Source organism: Cherax quadricarinatus, chromosome 25 (genome assembly GCF_038502225.1).
Source record: "Cherax quadricarinatus isolate ZL_2023a chromosome 25, ASM3850222v1, whole genome shotgun sequence".
In the NCBI taxonomy this organism is placed as follows: Eukaryota; Metazoa; Arthropoda; class Malacostraca; order Decapoda; family Parastacidae; genus Cherax; species Cherax quadricarinatus.
Window position 1 is genome coordinate 38,639,430 of NC_091316.1, and position 26,705 is coordinate 38,666,134.

The 26,705-nt window shown below is 42.3% G+C and overlaps 1 protein-coding gene across 3 annotated transcripts in view; it reads right to left on the bottom strand.

The window, feature by feature from the left end:
- Positions 1–16,963: 16,963 nt before the first annotated feature.
- The window catches only part of LOC128689969 (uncharacterized), a 124,345-nt gene continuing 114,603 nt past the window's right edge, over positions 16,964–26,705 (bottom strand). For all 3 annotated transcript variants that reach the window (XR_008407235.2, XM_070088697.1, XM_053778434.2), the window contains exons 4-5: positions 18,153–18,405; positions 16,964–17,978 (exon numbers count right to left, since the gene is read on the bottom strand). Coding sequence is in view for 2 of the 3 variants with exons in the window: in XM_070088697.1 (XP_069944798.1) it covers positions 17,887–17,978; positions 18,153–18,405 (345 nt within the window). In the remaining variant the exon portion in view is untranslated. The remainder of the gene's footprint in view (positions 17,979–18,152; positions 18,406–26,705) is intronic.

A 26,705-nucleotide genomic window follows, 5' to 3' on the forward strand; every position in this document is an offset into this window, starting at 1 on the left:
GTTGTAGTAACTAGTACAGTGTTGTAGTAACTAGTACAGTGTTGTAGTAGCTAATACAGTGATGTAGTAACTAGTACAGTGTTGTAGTAACAAGTACAGTGTTGTAGTAACTAGTACAGTGTTGTAGTAACTAGTACAGTGTTGTAGTAACTAGTACAGTGTTGTAGTAACTAGTACAGTGTTGTAGTAACTAGTACAGTGTTGAAGTAACTAGTACAATGTTGTAGTAACAAGTACAGTGTTGTAGTAACTAATACAGTGTTGTAGTAACTAGTACAGTGCTGTAGTAACTAGTACAGTGTTGTAGTAACTAGTAATGTTGTAGTAACAAGTACAGTGTTGTAGTAACTAATACAGTGTTGTAGTAACTAGTACAGTGTTGTAGTAACTAGTACAGTGTTTTAGTAACTAGTACAGTGTTGTAGTAACTACTACAGAGTTGTAGTAACTAGTACAGTGATGTAGTAACTAGTACAGTGTTGTAGTAACTAGTACAATGTTGTAGTAACTAATATAGTGTTGTAGTAACTAGTACAGTGTTGTAGTAACTAATACAGTGTTGTAGTAACTAGTACAGTGTTGTAGTAACTAGTACAGTGTTGTAGTAACTAATACAGTGTTGTAGTAACTAATACAGTGTTGTAGTAACTAGTACAATGTTGCAGAAACTAGTACAGTGTTGTAGTAACTAGTACAGTGTTGTAGTAACTAATACAGAGTTGTAGTAACTAGTACAATGTTGCAGAAACTAGTACAGTGTTGTAGTAACTAGTACAGTGTTGTAGTAACTAGTACAATGTTGCAGAAACTAGTACAGTGTTGTAGTAACTAGTACAGTGTTGTGGTAACTAATACAGAGTTGTAGTAACTAGTACAATGTTGCAGAAACTAGTACAGTGTTGTAGTAACTAGTACAGTGTTGTAGTAACTAGTACAATGTTGTAGTAACTAGTACAGAGTTGTAGTAGCTAATACAGTGTTGTAGTAACTAATACAGTGTTGTAGTAACTAGCATAGTGTTGTAGTAACTAGTACAGTGTTGTAGTAACTAATACAGTGTTGTAGTAACTAGTACAGTGTTGTAGTAACTAGTACAGTGTTGTAGTAACTAGTACGGTATTGTAGTAGCTAATACAGTGTTGTAGTAACTAGTACAGTGTTGTAGTAACTAGTACAGTGTTGTAGTAACTAGTACAGTGTTGTAGTAGCTAATACAGTGTTGTAGTAACTAGTACAGTGTTGTAGTAACTAGTACAGTGTTGTAGTAACTAGTACAGTGTTGTACTAACTAGTACAGTGTTGTAGTAACTAGTACAGTGTTGTAGTAACTAATACAGTGTTGTAGTAGCTAATACAGTGATGTAGTAACTAGTACAGTGTTGTAGTAGCTAATACAGTGTTGTAGTAACTAGTACAGTGTTGTAGTAACTAGTACAGTGTTGTAGTAACTAGTACAGTGTTGTAGTAACTAGTACAGTGTTGTAGTAACTTGTACAATGTTGTAGTAACTAATACAGTGTTGTAGTAACTAGTACAGTGTTGTAGTAACTAATACAGTGTTGTAGTAACTAATACAGTGTTGTAGTAACTAGTACAGTGTTGTAGTAACTAGTACTGTGTTGTAGTAACTAGTACAGTGTTGTAGTAACTAGTACAGTATGGAGTAACTAGTACAGTGTTGTAGTAATTAGTACAGTGTTGTAGTAACTAGTACAGTGTTGTAGTAATTAGTACAGTGTTGTAGTAACTAGTACAGTGTTGTAGTAGCTAGTACAGTGTTGTAGTAACTAGTACAGTGTTGTAGTAACTAGTACAGTGTTGTAGTAGCAAATACAGTGATGTAGTAACTAGTACAGTGTTGTAGTAACTAGTACAGTGTTGTAGTAACTAGTACAGTGTTGTAGTAACTAGTACAGTGTTGTAGTAACTAGTACAGTGTTGTAGTAACTAGTACAGTGCTGTAGTAACTAGTACAGTGTTGTAGTAGCTAATACAGTGATGTAGTAACTAGTACAGTGTTGTAGTAACAAGTACAGTGTTGTAGTAACTAGTACAGTGTTGTAGTAACTAGTACAGTGTTGTAGTAACTAGTACAGTGTTGTAGTAACTAGTACAGTGTTGTAGTAACTAGTACAGTGTTGTAGTAACTAGTACAATGTTGTAGTAACAAGTACAGTGTTGTAGTAACTAATACAGTGTTGTAGTAACTAGTACAGTGTTGTAGTAACTAGTACAGTGTTGTAGTAACTAGTACAATGTTGTAGTAACAAGTACAGTGCTGTAGTAACTAATACAGTGTTGTAGTAACTAGTACAGTGTTGTAGTAACTAGTACAGTGTTTTAGTAACTATTACAGTGTTGTAGTAACTACTACAGAGTTGTAGTAACTAGTACAGTGTTGTAGTAACTAGTACAGTGTTGTAGTAACTAGTACAATGTTGTAGTAACTAATATAGTGTTGTAGTAACTAGTACAGTGTTGTAGTAACTAATAGAGTGTTGTAGTAACTAGTACAGTGTTGTAGTAACTAGTACAGTGTTGTAGTAACTAAAACAGTGTTGTAGTAACTAATACAGTGTTGTAGTAACTAGTACAATGTTGCAGAAACTAGTACAGTGTTGTAGTAACTAGTACAGTGTTGTAGTAACTAGTACAATGTTGCAGAAACTAGTACAGTGTTGTAGTAACTAGTACAGTGTTGTAGTAACTAGTACAGTGTTGTAGTAACTAGTACCATGTTGCAGAAACTAGTACAGTGTTGTAGTAACTAGTACAGTGTTGTAGTAACTAGTACAATGTTGTAGTAACTAGTACAGAGTTGTAGTAGCTAATACAGTGTTGTAGTAACTAATACAGTGTTGTAGTAACTAGCATAGTGTTGTAGTAACTAGTACAGTGTTGTAGTAACTAGTACAGTGTTGTAGTAACTAATACAGTGTTGTAGTAACTAATACAGTGTTGTAGTAACTAGTACAGTGTTGTAGTAACTAATACAGTGTTGTAGTAGCTAATACAGTGTTGTAGTAACTAATACAGTGTTGTAGTAACTAATACAGTCTTGTAGTAACTAGCACACTGTTGTAGAATCTGAGAGTGTTGTACTAACTAATGCAGTGTTGTTTCAACTAAAACAGTGTTGTAGTAACTAATACAGTGTTGTAGCAACTAAAACAGTGTTGTAGTAACTAATACAGTCTTGTCTCAACTAAAACTGTGTTACAGTAACTAATACAGTGCTGTAGTAAGTAATACAGTGTTGTAGAGAATAATACAATGTTGTTGTAAGTAATAGTAATGTAGTAACTAAAACAGTGTTGTAGTAACTAATACATTGTTACAGTAACTAATACAGTGTTGTAGTAACTAACACAGTGTTGTAGCAACTGATACATTGTTATAGGAAGTAGTACAATGTTGTAGTAACTAAGAGTGCTATAGTAACTAATACAGTATTGTATGAACTAAACCAGTGTTGTAGTAATAAATAGTGTTGTAGTAACTAGTACAGTGTTGTAGTAACTATTACAGTAACTAATGCAATGTTGCAGTAGGTAACCACTGAATCAGTTCTCTCTAAGCCAGTTTGTCATAATTAAAATTATTGTTATTATACTTACAGTTACGGAGCAGTGAAATACTCGCTCAGTTACATTTTCCTGATATTCTCTGGTTAATACTCATTCCTGTGAGACGAAAGATGTTCCTCATGTTTGTAAGTGTTCTGGAAAACCTCATCAGTAAGTTACCTCCATAAGTGGCAGGTTATTCTATTAATGAGCATTTGTAGTGAGACTTTGCCAAGCTGGTGCGGGTTATGAGGAAGCAGGAGGGAGAGGTGAGGAAGCAGGAGGGAGAGGTGAGGAAGTAGGAGGGAGAGGTGAGGAAGCAGGAGGGGGAGGTGAGGATGCAGGAGGGAGAGGTGAGGAAGCAGGAGGGAGAGGTGATGAAGCAGGAGGGAGAGATGAAGAAGCAGGAGGGAGATGTGAGGATGCAGGAGGGAGAGATGAGGAAGCAGGAGGGAGAGGTGAGGAAGCAGGAGGGAGATGTGAGGATGCAGGAGGGAGAGATGAGGAAGCAGGAGGGAGAGGTGAGGAAGCAGGAGGGAGAGGTGATGAAGCAGGAGGGAGAGGTGAGGAAGCAGGAGGGAGAGGTGAGGAAGCAGGAGGGAGAGGTGAGGAAGCAGGAGGGAGGGGTGAGGAAGCAGGAGGGAGAGGTGAGGAAGCAGGAGGGAGAGGTGAGGAAGCAGGAGGGAGAGGTGAGGAAGCAGGAGGGAGAGGTGAGGAAGCAGGAGGGAGAGGTGAGGAAGCAGGAGGGAGAGGTGATGAAGCAGGAGGGAGAGGTGAGGAAGCAGGAGGGAGAGGTGAGGAAGCAGGAGGGAGAGGTGAGGATGCAGGAGGGAGAGGTGAGGAAGCAGGAGGGAGAGGTGAGGAAGCAGGAGGGAGATGTGATGATGCAGGAGGGAGAGATGAGGAAGCAGGAGGGAGAGGTGAGGAAGCAGGAGGGAGAGGTGATGAAGCAGGAGGGAGAGGTGAGGAAGCAGGAGGGAGAGGTGAGGAAGCAGGAGGGAGAGGTGAGGAAGCAGGAGGGAGAGGTGAGGAAGCAGGAGGGAGAGGTGAGGAAGCAGGAGGGAGAGGTGAGGAAGCAGGAGGGAGAGGTGAGGAAGCAGGAGGGAGAGGTGAGGATGCAAGAGGGAGAGATGAGGAAGCAGGAGGGAGAGGTGAGGATGCAGGAGGGAGAGGTGAGGATGCAGGAGGGAGAGATGAGGAAGGAGGACGGAGAGGTGAGGAAGCAGGAGGGAGATGTGAGGAAATAGGAGGGAGAGGTGAGGAAGCAGGAGGGAGAGGTGAGGATGCAGGAGGGAGAGGTGAGGAAGCAGGAGGGGGAGGTTAGGAAGCAGGAGGGAGATGTGAGGAACATAAGAACATAAGAAAGGAGGAACACTGCAGGAGGCCTGCTGGCCCATACTAGGCAGGTCCTTTACAATTCATCCCACTAACAAAACATTTACCCAACCCAATTTTCAATGCTACCCAAGAAATAAGCTCTGATGTGAAAGTCCCACTCAAATCCAACCCTTCCCACTCATGTACTTATCCAACCTAGATTTGAAACTAAACAAAGTCCTAGCCTCAATAACCCAACTAGGTAGACTGTTCCACTCATCAACTACCCTATTTCCAAACCAATACTTTCCTATGTCCTTTCTAAATCTAAACTTATCTAATTTAAATCCATTACTGCGGGTTCTCTCTTGGAGAGACATCCTCAAGACCTTATTAATATCCCCTTTATTAATACCTATCTTCCACTTATACACTTCGATCAGGTCTCCCCTCATTCTTCGTCTAACAAGTGAATGTAACTTAAGAGTCTTCAATCTTTCTTCATAAGGAAGATTTCTGATGCTATGTATTAATTTAGTCATCCTACGCTGAATGTTTTCTAACGAATTTATGTCCATTTTGTAATACGGAGACCAGAACTGAGCTGCATAATCAAGGTGAGGCCTTACTAATGATGTATAAAGCTGCAGTATGACTTCTGGACTTCTGTTGCTTACACTTCTTGATATAAATCCCAGTAATCTATTTGCCTTATTACGTACGCTTAGGCATTGCTGTCTTGGTTTAAGGTTGCTGCTCACCATAACCCCCAAGTCCTTTTCGCAATCTGTATGGCTAAGTTCTACATCATTTAACTTATAAGTACTAGGGTTATGGACACTCCCAAGCTTCAGAACCTTGCATTTATCTACATTGAACTGCATCTGCCACTTTTCTGACCAAGAATAGAGTTTGTTTAAATCCTCCTGAAGTTCCCTAACATCTACGTTTGAATCAATTATCCTACCTATCTTTGTGTCATCGGCGAATTTGCTCATATCACTAGTAATTCCCTCATCAAGATCATTGATATATATTATAAACAACAACGGGCCCAAGACTGATCCCTGTGGAACGCCACTTGTTACAGATCCCCACTCGGATTTAACCCCATTTATGGACACTCTCTGCTTCCTGTCAGTGAGCCATGACTCGATCCACGAGAGCACTTTTCCCCCAATACCATGAGCTGCCACTTTCTTTAACAGTCTCTGGTGCGGAACTCTATCAAAAGCCTTACTAAAATCTAAGTAAATAATATCAAATTCTTTATTGTGGTCAACAGCCTCAAAAGCTTTACTGAAGAAAGTTAATAAATTAGTTAGACAAGACCGGCCTCTTGTGAATCCATGCTGAGTATCATTAATCAAGCTATGCTTATCGAGATGGCTTCTTATAATCTCAGCTATAATTGACTCTAGTAATTTGCCTACAATTGAGGTCAGGCTTATTGGGCGGTAATTTGACGGTAACGACTTGTCCCCTGTTTTAAAAATAGGAGTTACATTAGCCATCTTCCACATATCAGACACTACACCTGTTTGAAGAGATAAATTAAAAATATTAGTTAATGGTTCACAGAGTTCCATTTTGCATTCCTTAAGAACCCTTGAAAAAACCTCATCAGGACCCGGCGACTTATTTTGCTTCAGTCTGTCTATCTGCCTCACAACCATCTCACTAGTGACTGTGATGTTACATAATTTATCTTCTTCTAGCCCACTGTAAAAATTAATTACTGGAATATTGTTAGTGTCTTCCTGTGTAAAAACTGAGAGAAAATAATTATTTAAAATCAAGCACATTTCATTCTCATTGTCAGTAAGGTGCCCATAGTTATTTTTAAGGGGACCTATCTTATCTCTAACTTTTGTTCTATAGACCTGGAAAAAACTTTTTGGGTTAGTTTTAGAATCCCTAGCAACTTTAATTTCATAGTCCCTTTTAGCTTTTCTTATCCCCTTTTTAATGTCCCTCTTAATGTCAATATACTGATTCATAAGATGACCCTCACCTCTTTTGATACGCCTATAAATTCCTTTCTTATGCCCTAGTAGATATTTGAGCCTATTATTCATCCATTTTGGGTCATTTCTATTTGATCTAATTTCTTTATATGGGATAAACGCTCTTTGAGCAGCATGTATAGTGTTCAGAAAACTGTCATATTGATAGCTCTCTTCGTTACCCCAGTCAACAGATGATAAGTGTTCTCTAAGCCCATCGTAATCTGCTAAGCGAAAATCTGGGACTGTTACTGAGTTATCGCTACTATCGTACTTCCATTCAATGCTAAATGTAATTGATTTGTGGTCGCTAGCACCCAGTTCCTCTGAAATTTCTAAATTATTAACAAGGGATTCATTGTTTGCCATAACTAAGTCAAGCAGGTTATTTCCCCTTGTAGGTTCTGTCACAAACTGCTTCAAAAAACAATCCTGAAATACTTCTAAGAAGTCGTACGATTCTAAATTCCCAGTCAAGAAATTCCAATCAACATGACTAAAGTTAAAGTCTCCTAGAATTACTACATTATCGTGCCTTGTGGCCTTAACAATTTCCTCCCATAGTAGTTTCCCTTGGTCCCTATCTAAGTTAGGGGGACGGTATATCACTCCTAAAATCAGTTTTTCATGCCCCTCTGAAAATTCTATCCAAACAGACTCTGTATGTGTTACTTCAGACTTAATACCCGTTTTTATGCAACAGTTCAAGCGATCTCGGACATACAATGCCACCCCACCCCCCCTCCCAATACTTCTATCTTCTTGGAACAATTTAAAACCCTGAATATGACATTCCGCAGGCATGTCCCGACTTTTTGAATTAAACCACGTCTCAGTTAAGGCAAATACATCAATGTTACCTACACTAGCAACTAATCTCAACTCGTCCATCTTATTCCTAGCACTACGGCAATTAGCATAATAAACATTGAAAGACTCTCCTTTCTCTTTACCCTTCCTGCTCATTTCTATTTTTCTACTAAACCTATTACCGTCCTTATCACCCAAGGTCCCTGGCTTTTCAATATCTATCTCGTTCTTATTATTACTAGTTCCCCTAGAACTCCTAATATTACTACACTGGGACTTCACTGTTTTCCTGCCAAAACCCATACCACTAACTATTCCTAGTTTAAAGTCCTAACTGCTCCCTCCACTGCAGTTGCCAGTGCTCCCACCCCACACCTAGATAAGTGAAACCCATCCCTAGCATACATGTCATTTCTGCCATAGAAGAGGTCCCAGTTGTCAATGAATGTTACCGCATTTTCCTTACAGTATTTGTCCAGCCAGCAATTGACACCAATTGCCCTGGACAACCATTCACTTCCAACTCCCCTCCTTGGCAAAATACCACATATGAGAGGGTTCCCACCCTTACTCCTAATTATTTCTATTGCTGCCCTATACCTGCTAATCAGGTCCTCACTCCTACGTCTGCCAACATCGTTGCCTCCAGCACTGAGACAGATAATAGGATTGCTCCCATTACCTCTCATGATGTCATCCAGACGGCTAACAATATCCTCCATCCCAGCCCCAGGAAAGCAAACTCTCTGTCTCCTACTCCTGTCCTTCAAGCAGAACGCCCTATCCATATACCTAACTTGGCTATCCCCAACAACAACAATATTCTTACCTTCCTTAATGTCTTTCGTCGTGTCGTTCCCAGTAGTCAACTCACATTCGTCGGGTAGCACTGAGAATGTATTGGATGTTTCCACAACAGTTTCCACGGCAGTCTCTTTCTTCTTCATCGTTTCTACCTTTCCATTCGTCTTCTTGATCGTCAACTTCTTTCCCTGCTGTCCAGCCACTGACCAGTTTCCCTTCTTGACCTGAGGACTCAAAACAGGAGGACTACTACGAATCTTCTTGTTCTCCTCGGTCAATCGCCGAATTTCCAAATTCGCCAACCTCAATTCTTCCTTAAGCTGTTGATAAAGTTGCTCGATGGAGGGCATCTTGCTTCAATTCTAGAGAGCGCGCAAACAGGTCTTCACAGAGCCAGGTTAGGAAGCAGGAGGGAGAGGTGAGGAAGAAGAATGGAGGCGTGAGGAAGCAGGAGGGAGAGGAGAGGAAGCAGGAGGGAGAGGTGAGGAAGCATGAGGGAGAGGTGAGGAAACAGGAGGGAGAGGTGAGGAAATAGGAGGGAGAGATGAGGAAACAAGAGGGAGAGGTGAGGAAACAGGAGGGAGAGGTGAGGAATCAGGGGGAGCTGTGAGGAAGAAGAAGGGAGAGGTGAGGAAGCAGGAGGGAGATGTAAGGAAGCAGGAGGGAGATGTAAGGAAGCAAGAGGGAGATGTAAGGAAGCAGGAGGGAGATGTAAGGAACCAGGAGGGAGAGGTGAGGAAGCAGGAGGGAGAGGTGAGGAAATAGGAGGAAGAGGTGAGGAAGCAGGAGGGAGAGGTGAGGAAACAGGAGGGAGATGTGAGGAAGAAGGAGAAGGGAGAGGTGAGGAAGCAGGAGGGAGATGTAAGGAAGCAGGAGGGAGATGTAAGGAAGCAGGAGGGAGAGGTGAGGAAACAGGAGGGAGATGTGACGAAGCAGGAGGGAGAGGTGAGGAAGCAGGAGGGAGATGTAAGGAAGCAGGAGGGAGAGGTGAGGAAGCAGGAGGGAGAGGTGATGAAGCAGGAGGGAGATGTAAGGAAGCAGGAGGGAGATGTAAGGAAGCAGGAGGGAGAGGTGACGAAGCAGGAGGGAGATGTAAGGAAGCAGGAGGGAGAGGTGAGGAAGCAGGAGGGAGATGTAAGGAAGCAGGAGGGAGATGTAAGGAAGCAGGAGGGAGAGGTGAGGAAGCAGGAGGGAGAGGTGATGAAGCAGGAGGGAGAGGTGAGGAAGCAGGAGGGAGAGGTGAGGAAGCAGGAGGGAGAGGTGAGGAAGCAGGAGGGAGAGGTGAGGAAGCAGGAGGGAGATGTAAGGAAGCAGGAGGGAGAGGTGACGAAGCAGGAGGGAGAGGTGAGGAAGCAGGAGTGAGAGGTGAGGAAGCAGGAGGGAGATGTGAGGAAGCAGGAGGGAGATGTAAGGAAGCAGGAGGGAGAGGTGAGGAAGCAGGAGGGAGAGGTGAGGAAGCAGGAGGGAGAGGTGAGGAAGCAGGAGGGAGAGGTGAGGAAGCAGGAGGGAGATGTGACGAAGCAGGAGGGAGAGGTGAGGAAGCAGGAGGGAGATGTAAGGAAGCAGGAGGGAGAGGTGAGGAAACAGGAGGGAGATGTAAGGAAGCAGGAGGGAGAGGTGAGGAAGCAGGAGGGAGATGTGACGAAGCAGGAGGGAGAGGTGAGGAAGCAGGAGGGAGAGGTGAGGAAATAGGAGGAAGAGGTGAGGAAGCAGGAGGGAGAGGTGAGGAAATAGGAGGAAGAGGTGATGAAGCAGGAGGGAGATGTAAGGAAGCAGGAGGGAGAGGTGAGGAAGCAGGAGGGAGAGGTGATGAAGCAGGAGGGAGAGGTGAGGAAGCAGGAGGGAGAGGTGAGGAAGCAGGAGGGAGAGGTGAGGAAGCAGGAGGGAGATGTGACGAAGCAGGAGGGAGAGGTGAGGAAACAGGAGGAAGAGGTGATGAAGCAGGAGGGAGAGATGAGGAAACAGGAGGGAGATGTGAGGAAGAAGGAGAACGGAGAGGTGAGGAAGCAGAAGGGAGAGGTGAGGAAGCAGGAGGGAGATGTGACGAAGCAGGAGGGAGAGGTGAGGAAATAGGAGGAAGAGGTGAGGAAGCAGGAGGGAGAGATGAGGAAACAGGAGGGAGATGTGAGGAAGAAGGAGAAGGGAGAGGTGAGGAAGCAGAAGGGAGAGGTGAGGAAGCAGGAGGGAGATGTGACGAAGCAGGAGGGAGAGGTGAGGAAGCAGGAGGGAGAGGTGAGGAAGCAGGAGGGAGAGGTGAGGAAGCAGGAGGGAGAGGTGAGGAAGCAGGAGGGAGAGGTGAGGAAGCAGGAGGGAGAGGTGAGGAAGCAGGAGGGAGATGTAAGGAAGCAGGAGGGAGAGGTGAGGAAGCAGGAGGAAGAGGTGAGGAAATAGGAGGGAGAGGTGAGGAAACAGGAGGGAGAGGTGACGAAGCAGGAGGGAGAGGTGAGGATGCAGGAGTGAGAGGTGAGGAAGCAGGAGGGAGAGGTGAGGAAGCAGGAGGGAGAGGTAAGGAAGCAGGAGTGAGAGGTGAGGAAATAGGAGGGAGAGGTGAGGAAACAGGAGGGAGAGGTGAGGAAAAAGGAGGGAGAGGTGAGGATGCAGGAGTGAGAGGTGAGGAAGCAGGAGGGAGAGGTGAGGAAGCAGGAGGGAGAGGTGAGGAAACAGGAGGGAGAGGTGAGGAAAAAGGAGGGAGATGTAAGGAAGCAGGAGGGAGAGGTGAGGAAACAGGAGGGAGAGGTGACGAAGCAGGAGGGAGAGGTGAGGATGCAGGAGTGAGAGGTGAGGATGCAGGAGTGAGAGGTGAGGAAGCAGGAGGGAGAGGTGAGGAAGCAGGAGGGAGAGGTGAGGAAATAGGAGGGAGAGGTGAGGAAGCAGGAGGGAGAGGTGAGGATGCAGGAGTGAGAGGTGAGGAAGCAGGAGGGAGAGGTGAGGAAGCAGGAGGGAGAGGTGAGGAAATAGGAGGGAGAGGTGAGGAAGCAGGAGGGAGAGGTGAGGAAAAAGGAGGGAGAGGTGAGGAAGCAGGAGGGAGAGGTGAGGAAACAGGAGGGAGAGGTGAGGAAGCAGGAGGGAGATGTCAGGAAGAGGAAGGGAGAGGTGAGAAAGCAGGATGGAGAGGTGAGGAATCAGGATGGAGAGGTGAGGAAGGAGGAGGGAGAGGTGAGGAAGCAAGAGGGAGAGGTGAAGAAGCAGGAGGGAGAGGAGAAGCAGGAGGGAGGGGTGAGGAAGCAGGAGGGAGAGGTGAGGAAGCAGGATGGAGAGGTGAGGAAGGAGGAGGGAGAGGTGAGGAAGCAAGAGGGAGAGGTGAGGAAGCAGGAGGGAGAGGAATGGAAGCAGGAGGGAACGGTGAGGAAGCAGGAGGGAGAGGTGAGGAAGCAGGAGGGAGGGGTGAGGAAGCAGGAGGGAGAGGTGAGGAAGCAGGAGGGAGAGGTGAGGAAGCAGGAGGGTGAGGAGAGTCTTGTTCAGTTTTGTGATAATCGCTCAAATTCACCACAGTGAATTAGACACATGTACAACTTCTGGATATGTTGCAGACATTGCGCCATCCATTGGCTTTATCAGCGCAATGGATGGGCATAACAGAAATATATGAAACAAATAGTCCTTCAGCCTACGAGCAGGTGATGAGAACGCCTCGAAATGGTCAGGAATTTCTAAAGAAATACACTCTGTTGCCCATAAAGAGACTTATATACAAAACGTAAAGAGCGTACAGGGTACAAGACTGTCCCAAACTGTGCACACACGAGGTGTTGAGAACTAGTGGTAATGAAGAGAAGATGATATAGCAGCCTCTCAGAAATGTGGCCGACCACACCTCAACCCGGCATCAGGGACCACAACTTTGTATCTTCTAAATCAGTGTTGGCCTTCCTCTAAAACATGCAGGTAGAGTTAGCTTAACTAGAAATTCTGGTAGATTCAGTAGCTGGAGCGTCACAGGTTGAAGAACATGAAGCAGCTTCAAGTAAGTTATGCCTTTATGCATTAGTGTATAAAATATGCCTCTATTGTTGGTGCTAGCTAAGTACCTCATGGTGTTATTGGTGCTAGCTCAGTACCTCAGGGTGTTATTGGTGCTAGCTCAGTACCTTATGGTGTTATTGGTGCTAGCTCAGTTCCTAATGGTGTTATTGGTGCTAGCTCAGTACCTCATGGTGTTATTGGTGCTAGCTCAGTTCCTTATGTACTTCTTTGTTAGCTCAGTACCTTATGTTGTTATTGGTGTTAGCTTAGTGCCTCATGGTGTTATTGGTGCTAGCTCAGTACCTCATGGTGTTATTGGTGCTAGCTTAGTGCCTCATGGTGTTATTGGTGCTAGCTCAGTACCTCAGGGTGTTATTGGTGCTAGCTCAGTACCTGATGGTGTTATTGGTGCTAGCTCAGTACTTCTTGGTGTTATTGGTGCTAGCTCAGTACCTCATGGTGTTATTGGTGCTAGCTTAGTGCCTCATGGTGTTATTGGTGCTAGCTCAGTACCTCAGGGTGTTATTGGTGCTAGCTCAATACCTTATGGTGTTATTGGTGCTAGCTTAGTGCCTCATGGTGTTATTGGTGCTAGCTCAGTACCTCAGGGTGTTATTGGTGCTAGCTCAGTACCTGATGGTGTTATTGGTGCTAGCTTAGTGCCTCATGGTGTTATTGGTGCTAGCTTAGTGCCTCATGGTGTTACTGGTGCTAGCTCAGTACCTCAGGGTGTTATTGGTGCTAGCTCAGTACCTGATGGTGTTATTGGTGCTAGCTTAGTGCCTCATGGTGTTATTGGTGCTAGCTTAGTGCCTCATGGTGTTATTGGTGCTAGCTCAGTACCTCAGGGTGTTATTGGTGCTAGCTCAGTACCTGATGGTGTTATTGGTGCTAGCTTAGTGCCTCATGGTGTTATTGGTGCTAGCTCAGTACCTCATTGTGATATTGGTGCTAGCTCAGTACCGCATGGTGTTACTGGTGCTAGCTCAGTACCTCACAGTGTTGAAGATTGAGACACTTATGCAGCATATGGGAATCTTTATTCAGGAAACGTTTCGCCACACAGTGGCTTCATCAGTCCAATACAAAGAGGAAGGCGTAAGGAGATTAGGAGTATGAGGTAATCAGTCCCTCAGCCTGGAGTCGATGTGTTCAGTCCATCAATCTTGATGGACTGAACACATCGACTCCAGGCTGAGGGACTGATTACCTCATTCTACTCCTCTCCTTACGCCTTCCTCTTTGTATTGGACTGATGAAGCCACTGTGTGGCGAAACGTTTCCTGAATAAAGATTCCCATATGTTGCATAAGTGTCTCAATCTTCAACTCGTCGGTTTTTCAAACCATTCATCACACCTCACAGTGTTATTGGTGCTAGCTCAGTACCTCATGGTGTTACTGGTGCTAGCTCAGAACCTTATGGTGTTACTGGTGCTAGCTCAGTACCTCACGGTGTTACTGGTGTTAGCTCAGAACCTTATGGTGTTACTGGTGCTAGCTCAGTACCTCACGGTGTTATCCCAAAACTCTTCCCAACATTTATACATCTACTCTTAGGAGAGATGTATCGGATGTGAAAATTTAGATATCCATGGATGAGAATGTGTATGAGGATGTCTTATTTATTTTGCGGATGCGGATATCTGTTTACAGTAAAATGCGGATACGGATGCGGATGCGGATGCAAGAAATTTTGTGGATGTTGCGCGGATGTGGATATCCGATACATTTCTAACTCTTAGCCTAATTAACTGATCAAATCTTTCAAACACTTAATAACACTAATAAAGGCGATAATTGGTAATAAATTATTGCTAAATATTTATCTATATTAGATCCACTCTCTCCCTGCATCGTACCTCTTCTTAAAGCTATATATGGATCCTGCTTCCCCTACTTCACTCTCCAGATATTTCCACCTCTGGACAATTCTGTAACTGAAGAAATACTTTCTAACATCCTTGTGGCTCACATGAGTTTTCATATTCCAGCTGTGACCTCTTATTGTTGTGTCTCATGTCAGAAATATTCTGTCCCTATCCACCATGTTAATGCCTCTCAATATTTTATGTTGTTATCATGTCCTTCCTATCCCTCCTATCCTACAATGTCGTCAGGTCGATTTTCCTTAACCTCTCCTCTTCTAAACACGGATACTAGTCTTGTTGCCGATCTTTCCACTTTCTCTAGTTTCTTGACGTACTTGACCTGGTGTGGGTTCCATATTGGTGCTGCATACTCAAATATAGGTCTGACGTACATGGTATACAGTCGTGAAAGATTCCTTGCTAAGGTGTCGAACTGATATTCTTAGGTTTGCCAGGCGCCCATTTGCCGCAGTAGTTATTTGGTTGAAATGCGCCTCGAGAGATGTGCTCGGTATTTTACTCACCCCAAGTTCGCTTCCATTGAGTGAGATTTTCAGTTTTTGCTCCCCTAGCTTGTACTCTGTCCACGGTCTCCTTTGACCTTTCCCAAACTTCATGACATTGCACTTGGTGGAGTTAAACTCCAGGAGCCAGTTACTGCACCAGTCACGCACCCTGTCCAGATCCCTTTGTAGTTCTAACTGGTCCTCGTCCACTTGAATTCTCCGCATTAGCTTCACATCATCAGCAAATAGGGATACTTCTGAATCTATCCCTTCTGTCATTCAAGTATAACAGGAAGAGCAACGGCCTAGAACTGACTCTTGTGAAACTCCTCTCGTCACAGGCGCCCACTCTGACACCTGTTCACCTACCGTCACTCGTTGTTTCCTCCCTGTCAAGTATTCTTTGATCCATTGCAATGATTGTTCCTCTAGCTTTTCGCTAATCTCTGTGGCAAAGGCTTTCTTGCATTCCAAGAAAATGAAGTCTATCCACCCCTCTCTTTCTCCCTCTCTTTCTCCCTCTCTTGTCATCTTATCATAAAACTCCAGTAGGTTTGTGACACAGGGTTTCCTTCCCTGAAACCGTGCTGGTTGTCGTTTATTAGCTTGTTTCTTTCTAGGTGTTCCACCACTCATCTAACAAGGTAGACTTGACCCAAGCAACCACCAATACGTGAGTGCCAATAAGAGAATGTAGTGATACACGAATTACCTCCTCAAAAATGGCATGTTAAACTTAATGGTAAAACGTTAAAATTTCAGTAATGATTCTGAAGCTCGTACAAAGTGATAACACGAAGCTATTTCAATATTATTTGCATAAGTGTATGCAAAAAAAACAACCAAGATGACTCTGATGCAGTTAATACTTCTAAGGTTAAAAAAGGCATTATTTTGAATACTTTTAATTATACACACCATTAATTATGCTATTTTTTTGTTTCATAAATACATTATAGAAATGTACTCGCATTTCATTACATAAAAACGTAATAAATTCGTGACTAAACATTTATTTAAGCCCCTCTAGCTACTGAAGCCACTTTCAAAACATTCAGAAAAATTACGTCGTCTTCAAAATCCTCAAACTGGCAAGGTGTTTGGCTTCACATAATTACTGTTACAATACACAAATAACCAGTAGATAGGAGAGAGAAGATTATGACAACGTTTCGGACAGGTTTGGACCATTTACAAGTCACACCAGCCCATGTAGGACGGAAACGTCGTCACAAGCCTCTCAGAGCTCTTAAGTCCGGGTTAAGAATTATTTTACCAGTTACTGTGTCCTACCTTATTCTTCTTTAGTCACTCCACTTGTCCTCAACACTTCCTTCTAAACAATAAACCAACGCTTTATATAACATAAAACATATTATAGACGTGATAATTAGTTGGCTGCTCGTAGCCCATCTACCAGCAGTTTGAAGTACACTCTCAGCATGTATATAAGATAAAATTTCCATCGGATTTTTAACCCAGCAGGGTTAGCCACCCAGGGTAACCCAAGAAAGTCAGTGCGTCATCGAGGATGTCTGTCTTATTTCCATTGGGGTCCTAAAACTTGTCCCCCAGGATGCGACCCACACCAGTCGACTAACATCCAGATACCTACTTGTTGATAGGTGAACAGGACAACAGGTGTAAAGAAACGCGTCGAAATGTTTCTACCACAGGTTTCTACCCCGCCGGGAATCGAACCCGGCGGGTTACAATCATTTCGACATACACCTCCCGGTGTACATGCTTCTTGGATAATTAATATTATATATAAAATTTCTGGATATTATGTGTGAAAAACAACGTAGATCGTCATTTTTTACGTTGGTTTTAATGTAGTGAAAGAGCTCAGAGCGTCATACCTTAATTTGGATTAACATAATTAAAAATTCTAAGTTAGGGAGAAAATCAAATCAGGGACCGGGTGGTGGTTTGAACTAAGGGCGAGTGAGTAATTAAACTCACAGGTCAGAGTGAACCCAGGGTGAGTGTGTCCTCAAACTCACAGGTCAGTTTGAACTCAGTTTGATTCACTCGCCCTGATTCAGGGCGAGTGAATCAGTGCACTTGTCGGTGAGTATCAGAACTCATTCGCCATGGGTTCAACCCCCACCCGTTCCCTGATTTCTTTGCAATCGTGTCAAAGGAAGAAAACGCTCACACTGTTGAAAATATATGATTATTACATAGAGATTACGCCTATTGGACAGTAGGCCTCTCAAAAAATATTCGTTGACTTGGTGCGCATTCTATATAAATACATCCTAATTTTTCACTAAAACAGTCACGATCAAAGAGAAGGAAAATGTATTTGAAATTATACATCTTGTATGACTCACACTAGTGTATCAAAAATGGGTAGAGGCTTCAAGTAAGAATACAACTACAATCAGTAATATACCTGAATAATTTAGTTCGTAAGTTCACGAATTGCAAAACATCTGAAGTCTGTGTCTTGTTGCATCACCGTTTGTAACTTGTGGCTTCAGTGACTTATGTTGTGGAGGTCTGTATTATAAGCATAAACACTGTAACCTATATTAGTAACGTTTTGGTAACACCCGAGTAACGCTTTTGTTCAAGTTACCAACATGACAAAGCATTAAGACTTTAACAAAATCTAATTTAAAACTTTAGCGTCTAACGCCTAAAAAATAAACAATAACTTCTGAATGTCGGTCTGAGAGCTCATATATCTGCAGAAAAGTATTTCACATCCATTTTTATACAATTATCAAAATATATAATAAAAGTACACATATGTTTTACATCCCCAGGGGATACAACACGCAGTTACGTGAAGATTTTTATGTCTTTCTAACGTTTGTGTCGTTTCCACTAGCGACACAATCGTTAGAAAGACATAAACATCTTTACTTCTGTCTGACAATAGAACTGGGTTGGGGCGGACGCCAAACATAAGTCGTCTCCTGATATGACGTACATGTCCAAGGTCTTGCCAGAGACAGCTGAGGATTTATTGCAGCTGAGAACACGAATCTACAAGCAGTCATTAGCGTTTCCTACGGCTTGGATCTGGAGCTTCATGGTATGAGGAGGATGTCCGAGGGACTCGGGAGCAGCAGGACCAGTGATATCATCACTGTTAGGACACTGGTCACACTTTCTGGACATCCTAGAGCAATCAAAAAGGTATCAGTTCCTATATTAATATGGATCATCCTAATATTGCACAAATGTAAACACGGATATTCACATGTAAGAAAGATAACGACCCCATCTCCAGCCCACCACATACTAACCCACCCCATTAGCAAAGTCGACCAGCCCACCTCCACCCACCACGTACCTCGGGCGGCGGAGGCTGCGGCGGCAGCTCGACCCTCCATGATGGATGCGTGGAAGGGAACATCAGCAGTGACTGAGGCTTCAGTGCTCCGGAAGTAGACGTTGAAAATGGAAGCCGTGCACTTGACGGAGACGCTGCCGCTCCGACGCAGTAGTCTGGGCCGAAGCGCAAAGCGCAGACCCAAGACCGCAGTTTCCAGACCCGTCTCTGGGTCCTCCACGGGAGAATAATGGATTAACCAACCCGGGTCTGCCTGAGAGTTCAAGACGGTGAATTAGGCACAGAGAGGAGGTATGAACCAGGCAGCATAAGAGAAAGAGAATAAAAATGCAAAACTAAATACTCTCAGCTGTTGTCCCTATTATTATTATTATTATTATTATTATTATTATTATTATTATTATTATTATTATTATTATTATTATTATTATTATTATTATTATTATTATTATTATTATTATTGGTTACTGTAGTGGCTGGTATTATAAATATTTGTCTTAGAGCTCACAGGCCAGTGCGTTAACTGCTGGACCAGTTGGATATCATATGATTCATCCAACTAGGTATAATTCTATTCACCGTAGGAAGGATAGCATGAGCCACCACTGTGACCACAGATGCAGGCATTTATTATGATTTCGTGAGTCATGATGGCGGCTTTGAAGTGACTTGAGCTAGAGCACACCGCAGCCACCCTGGTGGAGGATTCATCTGTATAAGCCTGCATTTGTCGTCACAATGGTGGCCCATGTTAACTTCCCTGTGGAAGTTGGATGATATTTATTAGAGTCAACTGGCACAGTAGTTAACATACTGGACTGTGAGTTTTAGGACTCACTTGCCATGGTTCAATCCCAACACGTTCTGTGATTTACTCTAGTAGTAGTAGAAGTTGTAGTTTCATCAGTGTTAATATTATATTGCATGATGGCACTTAGCTCATAAAAGTCACATACACACACACACACACACACATACACACATACACACACACACACACACACATACACACACCTGTCCATAAATCTAACCTTTGAACCTCCAGTAAAGAAATACCATATATATATATATATATATATATATATATATATATATATATATATATATATATATATATATATATATATATATATATATATATATATATATATATATATATATATATATATAGTATATATATATATATATATATATATATATATATATATATATATATATATATATATATATATATATATATATATATATATATATATATATATATATATATATATATATATATATATATATATATATATATATATATATAATTTATCAATTACGTTTCTTGGATATTTCAAATCTTTATATATTTCAAAATTTTGGATATTTCTTCATCTATGAACTCTGGACTACAAATACGTAAAGCTCTCAAAAACATTGATGAGAAAACAGATGTGAAGAATAATAGTGGACATAGGAACAGTTGTTTGTAGGTTTTCTGTAAATTTTAAGATTAAATTCATTATTACTCTTAATAATTAAAACATCTAGAAAAGGCAATGAGTTAATTATGATTTACCATTGTCAGTTCCTACTATCATTAAACTTGCTAAACTTTGAACTGTTGATGCAAAATTTGTATTTAATGATAAGTTTTGCACTCAGAAGTTTGGTATGGCAATGGGAAATCCTCTTTCACCTGTTCTTAGTAACCTATACATGGATTTTTTTGAAACAAGGTTGCTTAACACAATCCTCCCTAATAGAGCTAAACGGTTCAGATATGTTGATGATATTTTGTGTCTTATGCCCAAGAATGTAGATATACACCATTTCCTTGGCAAATTAGCCCATTCTATAAACTTTACTGTTGAGTTTGAAGAAAATAACTCATTGCCTTTTCTAGATGTTTTAATTATTAAGAGTAATAATGAATTCAAATTTAAAATTTACAGAAAACCTACAAATAACTGTTCCTATGTCCACTATTATTCTTCACATCAAGATAGAGTCAAACTGTCTGCTTTCTCGTCAATGTTTTTGAGAGCTTTACGTATTTGTAGTCCAGAGTTCATAGATGAAGAAATATCCAAAATTTATGAAATAGCTAAAGATTTGAAATGCCCAAGAAACGTAACTGATAAATCTTTTAAAACTGCTAGAAATACTTTTTACAATTCAAAAAGGAACAGCCAGCCTTATTCAACTAAAAATATGTTGGTTCTCCCTTACCATGAAAACTTGGTTGATATGCCTTCTCTTCTTAAGACTTTTAATATCAAAGTTGTATTTAAAAATCTTGATACAGTAAAAAAAAACTTTTGATAAAGAATTCCCCCCAAAATGCTGACGGATGTGTCTATAAGATTCCTTGTAAAATTTGCTATAAAGTTTATTACGGTCAAACTGGTAAAAATCTCGAACTAAGATTAAAACAACATAAATATAGCATTAGAACTGGACAAGATTCCAATGCTCTATTTATTCATGTGAGAGATTTTAGCCATCCAATTGATTTTCAAAAAGTTGAGAAAGTTGTATCAAGCAAGTCCATGGTCGACAGAAATATAATTGAATCTTGTTTCATAAAAAGCAGTTTTGACAATAATATGAATATTTCCTTTGGTTTATATAAATTAGATCCATTTATAATTAATAGAATTTGGGAAGAATTTAATAATAAATTGGACAAATAATAAATTTTAAAATTATTAATTCTTGGGTAGAATAGTTTGTTTGTTGGTTGTGTGAAAGACCTGTCTAGTTGGGCCAGCAGGCCTGCTGCAGTGTTCCCTTTCTTATCAGTCGCGCGTCAGGTGTTGCTTTGTTGTGGGATGTGATGGTGAAGTGTGATCTAGACCCTTTATATACCTGAGTAGTCACGAATGCGCTTGGAATTTCTCTATTCTTTCACAGTGGTTGTTTTGCATATATATATATATATATATATATATATATATATATATATATATATATATATATATATATATATATATATATATATATATATATATATATATATATATATATATATATATGTGTGTGTGTGAGTTAGTTACCATTTTGTCCTAGGCACATGTCGATTAGATACTAGGCCTGTTGTATTGCGAGTGTGTCTGTGAGGGTGTGTCTGTGAGTGTGTGTGTGTGTGTGTGTGTGTGTGTGTGTGTGTGTGTGTGTGTGTGTGTGTGTGTGTGTGTGTGTGTGTGTGTGTGTGTGTGTGCAAAAGAACCACTGTGAAAGAATAATGAAATCACAAAACACTTTCGTGACTACTCACATTATCAAGGAAAAATAAAAGCAATGCATCAAAGGAAGGCGTATAAAGGGTCTAGACCACACCTCACTATCACATCCCACAACAAAGAAACACCTGACGCGCGACTCAAAAGAAAGAGAACACTGCAGCAGGCCCGCTGGCCCAACTAGACAGGTCCTTCATGCAACACATAAACAAACTGTTCTACCCAAGAATTAAGATTTATTATTTGTCCAGTGTATTATTAAATTCTTCCCAAATTCTATTAATTATAAATGGATCTAATTTATATAAACCAAAGGAAATATTCATAGTATTTTCAAAACTGCCTTTGATGAAACAAAATTCAATTATATTCCTGTCGACCATGGACTTGCTTGATACAATTTTCTCAACTTTTTGAAAATCAATTGGATGGTTAAAATCTCTCACATGAATAAATAGAGCATTGGACTCTTGTCCAGTTCTAATGCTATATTTATGTTGTTTTAATCTTAGTTCGAGAGTTTTACCAGTTTGACCGTAATAAACTTTATCGCAAATTTTACAAGGAATCTTATAGACACATCCATCAGCATTTTCGGGGGAATTCTTTATCAAAAGTTTTTTACTGTATCAAGACTTTTAAATACAACTTTGATATTAAAAGTCTTAAGAAGAGAAGGCATATCAACCAAGTTTTCATGGTAAGGTAATGAATCTAACACAGAGTGAGAGTTGTCACAGTTGCACTTTGCTGATAACACTGTGCTTTTGGTAGATTCTGAAGAGATGTTGCAGAGGTTGGTGGATGAGAATAATAAAAAAAATAGGAACGAAAGACTGGATATCAGATTGGAGGGAAAAAAGATGGAGGAGGTGAATGTATTCAGATATTCAGGAGTGGACGTGAGGTGAATCATAGAACTGACGAGGTGAAAAAGGTGAGTGATGCACTGAGGAATCTGTGGAGACAAAGAACTTTGTCCGTGGAAGCAAAGAATGGAATGCATGAGAGTATAACTATACCAACGCTCTTATATGGGTGCAAAGCATAGGTGTTGAATGTTGCAATAAGGAGAAGGCTGGAGGCAGTGGAGATGTTGTATCCGAGGGCAATGTGTGGTGTGAATATAATGCAAATAATTCGTAGTTTGGAAATTAGGAGGTGCAGGATTACGAAAACTATTATACAGAGGGCTGAGGAAGGGTTGTTGAGGTGGTTCGGACATGTAGAGAGAATGGAACAAAACAGAATCACTTCGAGTGTACATAAATCTGTGGTGGAGGGAAGGCGTGGTAGGGGCCGGCCTAGAAAGGGCTGGAGGGAGGGGATAAAGACGGTTTTGTGTGAAAGGGGCTTGGACTTACAGCAAGCGTGCGTGAGAGTGTTAGAAGCGAATGGAGACAAATGGTTTTCAGGACTTGACGTGCAGGGTAATATTTATGAAGGGATTCAGGAAAACAGCAGACCGGACTTGAGTCCTGGAGATGGGAAGTACAATGTCTGCACTCTGAAGGAGGGGTGTTAATGTTGCAGTTTTATAACTGTAGTGTAAAGCACCCCTCTGGCAGGACAGTGATGGAGTGATTGATGATGAAAGCTTTTTTTTTCTTTTTCGGGCCACCCTGCCTTGGTGGGAAACGGCCGATGTGTTAACATAGCAATATATATATATATATATATATATATATATATATATATATATATATATATATATATATATATATATATATATATATATATATATATATATATATATATAAACACTGATCTCTGGCTGAAGGAGACTCGAACCTACGAACCTTAGGACAAGGGACGCATTGCTTTACCAATCTACCCACACTGGACAAAATACCTTGGCGTGTAGCTTGCGCTACACGTTTGATCCAAGGCAGCCAGCCAGGTTCGAGTCTCCTTCAGCCAGAGATCAGTGTTTGTGTATATTTCGCCTGCTCTCGCGAATTCCTTGCATATATATATATATATATATATATATAATATATATATATATATATAATATATATATATAATATATATATATATATAATATATATTTTTTTTATAAAAAAATATAGGGAAGTACCACCTCTATAGCTGGAATGGGGACCCTCATCCTCAGAGAAGACAATAAACGTACCTCAGGGAAAACTCAAGGTTCTCCCCGGAGCTGTTTGAATATTTTCTTCTCCTACCACCCCCTATATTTATATTCTAAGTGAACCTTTATTAATAAACAAAATACATTTACAGAAAAAAACATAAACATGAATACAATGGCACAATGTATCAAAGATGATGAATTTCCTCCAGCTCCTCCGAGGCTGGACGTGAACCAAGTATGCAGCAAGCATTTCCCCTCTGGATGGCGACGCTGAGGCGCTGGAACATGAAAGTGGCTGCCCTTGGGTCCCTGGTGGTGTCGATGAGTCTGGAACCCAATTCTTTAAGGAAACGTGTGGCATTTTTTCCCCATGATCCCAAGGTCTCTGATCCCACTGGGACAAATTGATACTGTTGGCTAATGTCCCTGTACTTGCTGATCTTGTACTCCTCCCTGTGGTCAGCAGCTCCTCCCTGTCGCCCCACACTGTGATGGATATAGGTTTCAGCCAGTGTGGACACACAGGTATAGTCCCATGCTAAGAGCTTGCCATTCTTCCAAGGATAGATGGTGATCCCGTCGGGGCGGTTTGCTGGGTTGTGGGTATTGTTTGCTGCAAGTGATCGTGGCTCCCTCTCGGCAGGGCATCCAGCTGTAGCAAGGGTTCTCTTAATGATGTCGTTGACCTCATTGTGTCTTGCATGCCAGCCCTTGGTTTTGGAACAGTTAAGACCATGTAGACCGTATTGGTCTGCTTGCACTTCGCCGCAAATACACATATATTCTGTGTGAATTGGGGCAGCAAGGCGCAGAGCCACTGCAATACGGAGGGTCTTAGGGTCGAGTCGCGTTCCCATTGCCGATATGGGAACTGTTTGGAGGAAGTCCCCGGAGTGAGGTGCACTCACAGCCTGGAGACGGGCAATCTCCCTATCTGATGTTGCAGCCCTGAGCATGTTGGCAAGCACCTTTTCAGCAATTGGGCTATCCCAGCTTGACTGTTTGTGAGCCAGTGCTGCACTAGGGTTTGGTGCTGGAGCAGCAAGAGTCTCCCATTCGGTGATGGCACTGACATAGCTAGGGTCTTCTATTCCTGCTGAGTCACTGAGGGTGTCAGGAAGAATTTGTCTTATCAACTCGTTTGATGCAATGGAAGAGGATAGGAAAGCTGGTAGAGCAATCTGGGAGGATCTGCGTACTCCTAGCCCTCCAAGCCTGACCGGAAGTGAGGCTTGCAACCACTGTCCATCGTCAAGGGAAAGATTCAATACACTCTCTAGCATGGCCTTCAGGAGAGAGTCATATTCCTTGAGTTTTGGACTGCTGAAGGCTGGGGAGCATCTCAGAAAATAGGTAAGTTTTGGGGTTGACAGGCACCTGGTGAGTAGGTAGAAGGCATCGTGTGTGTCAATGTCTTTCATCCTGCTTTCCATCGTCCGGAGGTCTGAGACTTTTTTTCCTAGGATCAGATCGATGGCATTGGACCCAAGAGGAGCACCGAGGAGAGTGCTATTGGCTGGATCAATGGCTCGTGCTCCTGGTAAAACGGTACTAATATTCTGGATCAACTGTTGATTGGTAGAAACTATTTCACATTTGGTGGGGTTTAAAGAGAGTCCCAGGCTTTCTCCCATGTCTTTAATTTTACTGATGTCCTCCAGGAGAGATTCTGTTGTGCCAGCTAGGGTACCGTCGTCCAGGAACCAGATATTGAGCTCGCTGGAGAGTGCCTCCGTGACTTCCTTGATGACCAAACAAAATAGAAAGGGGGCGAGAGGGTCCCCCTGTTGCACGCCCTCACACGAGTCAATTTCATGGTCCCCAAACAATAGTTTGGAAGTCACACTATAACACGATTCTATGAAGGGATAAAGGGAAGGGAAGTTTCTATAAACTGCTTGGAGAGCAGCATCCCTTCTGACTGAGTTGAAAGCATTGGCAAAGTCCAATTTGACCAAGGCTTTTTCATAGGACATGTTTTTGATATATACTCGTGCTGCGTGGGCAGCTGCTTCACAGCCCTGTTGAACGCCGAAACCGAGCTGAGTTGGTTTCAGCATTGCAGCAGCCTCTTGACTCACCCTTCTTACTGCAGCCTTGGCGACTAGGCGCCGAAGGGTGTTACCCACTGCAATGGGCCTGATTCCGCCATCCTTTTTCCGGAGGGCACACAATGAGGCACCAAAGAAAAAGGGTCTGATGGGCTCTGGGACACCGCCAGCCAGGCACAGGTTGGAAAATTTGGTGAGTTCAGACAGCAGCCTCTCTGAAACCTCACCAAGTGCTGGATTGAGTATTTGTTTTAAGTGTTGAGGCCTTAAACCGGTGAAACCTCCTGCTGAACCCTGTGGAAATGACATAGCAGCTTTATACACATCAGCATCCTGTAAGGTTAGATGTTCTTCGCCTGCTGCAATGTCAGGGAGGTCAATGTTGGTACTGGGAGCCCTGGGTGGATGTTTGTCCTTCAGAGCTTGCGCCGTGCTGACGTCCTTGGGAGCGATGGTATCCTCACTGGTTATAAGTCTCAAGGCTCCAATAGTATTACCCTCTTCTATTTTTTTGCTAATTTGGGCTCTGATTTTTGAGGTGTCGGGTGTCCTGTTGTTGGCATTTGCCCGGCGGGTGTTTGTCGCCCTAGGGGGGAGACGGACGAGGTTGTCATCCCTTGGGAATGCATTTATTGCCCTAATAACATGTGTTGCTAGTGACTTGTCCCTCCTTGGTGGGACAGCCAAACAGGCATTGCCAAAAAGCAGCAAGTTATGCCAGGAGCTGTTGTTTGAAGGAGCATCGTTGACTTTCTTCAGAAGGTCAGTGAATTTGCTAGCAGCTTGAGGGCGAGCTGCTTTGGGGATGTGTGTCAGAGTCCTGGTGGATGTTAATTTGATTGCAGATTTGAGGTCCTCTGTAGAGGTGAAGTCACGGTAGCTGTCAGCCCTGTCTGCTGGGGGAGGCTGTTGGTTGTTCTCATTTGGAGCTCTCCTGGAGCCTAGGCATCTATTGTGTGCACGGATGTTGCCAGATGTGGGATTGAGTGCACATTCCCTGTGGCACACCCGGCAAATGCCTCGTGAACGACAGCTTTGGCTCTGTCGTGAAGATTCCTGTATGTATGCTGGGAGTTTAAGGTCTATAATGTGATTAAAATGTCCTTGTCTAACGGTGAAAATGTTACCGTACAGCCATAATGACCTCACTGCCCTTGACAGGTTATAAACTCTCATT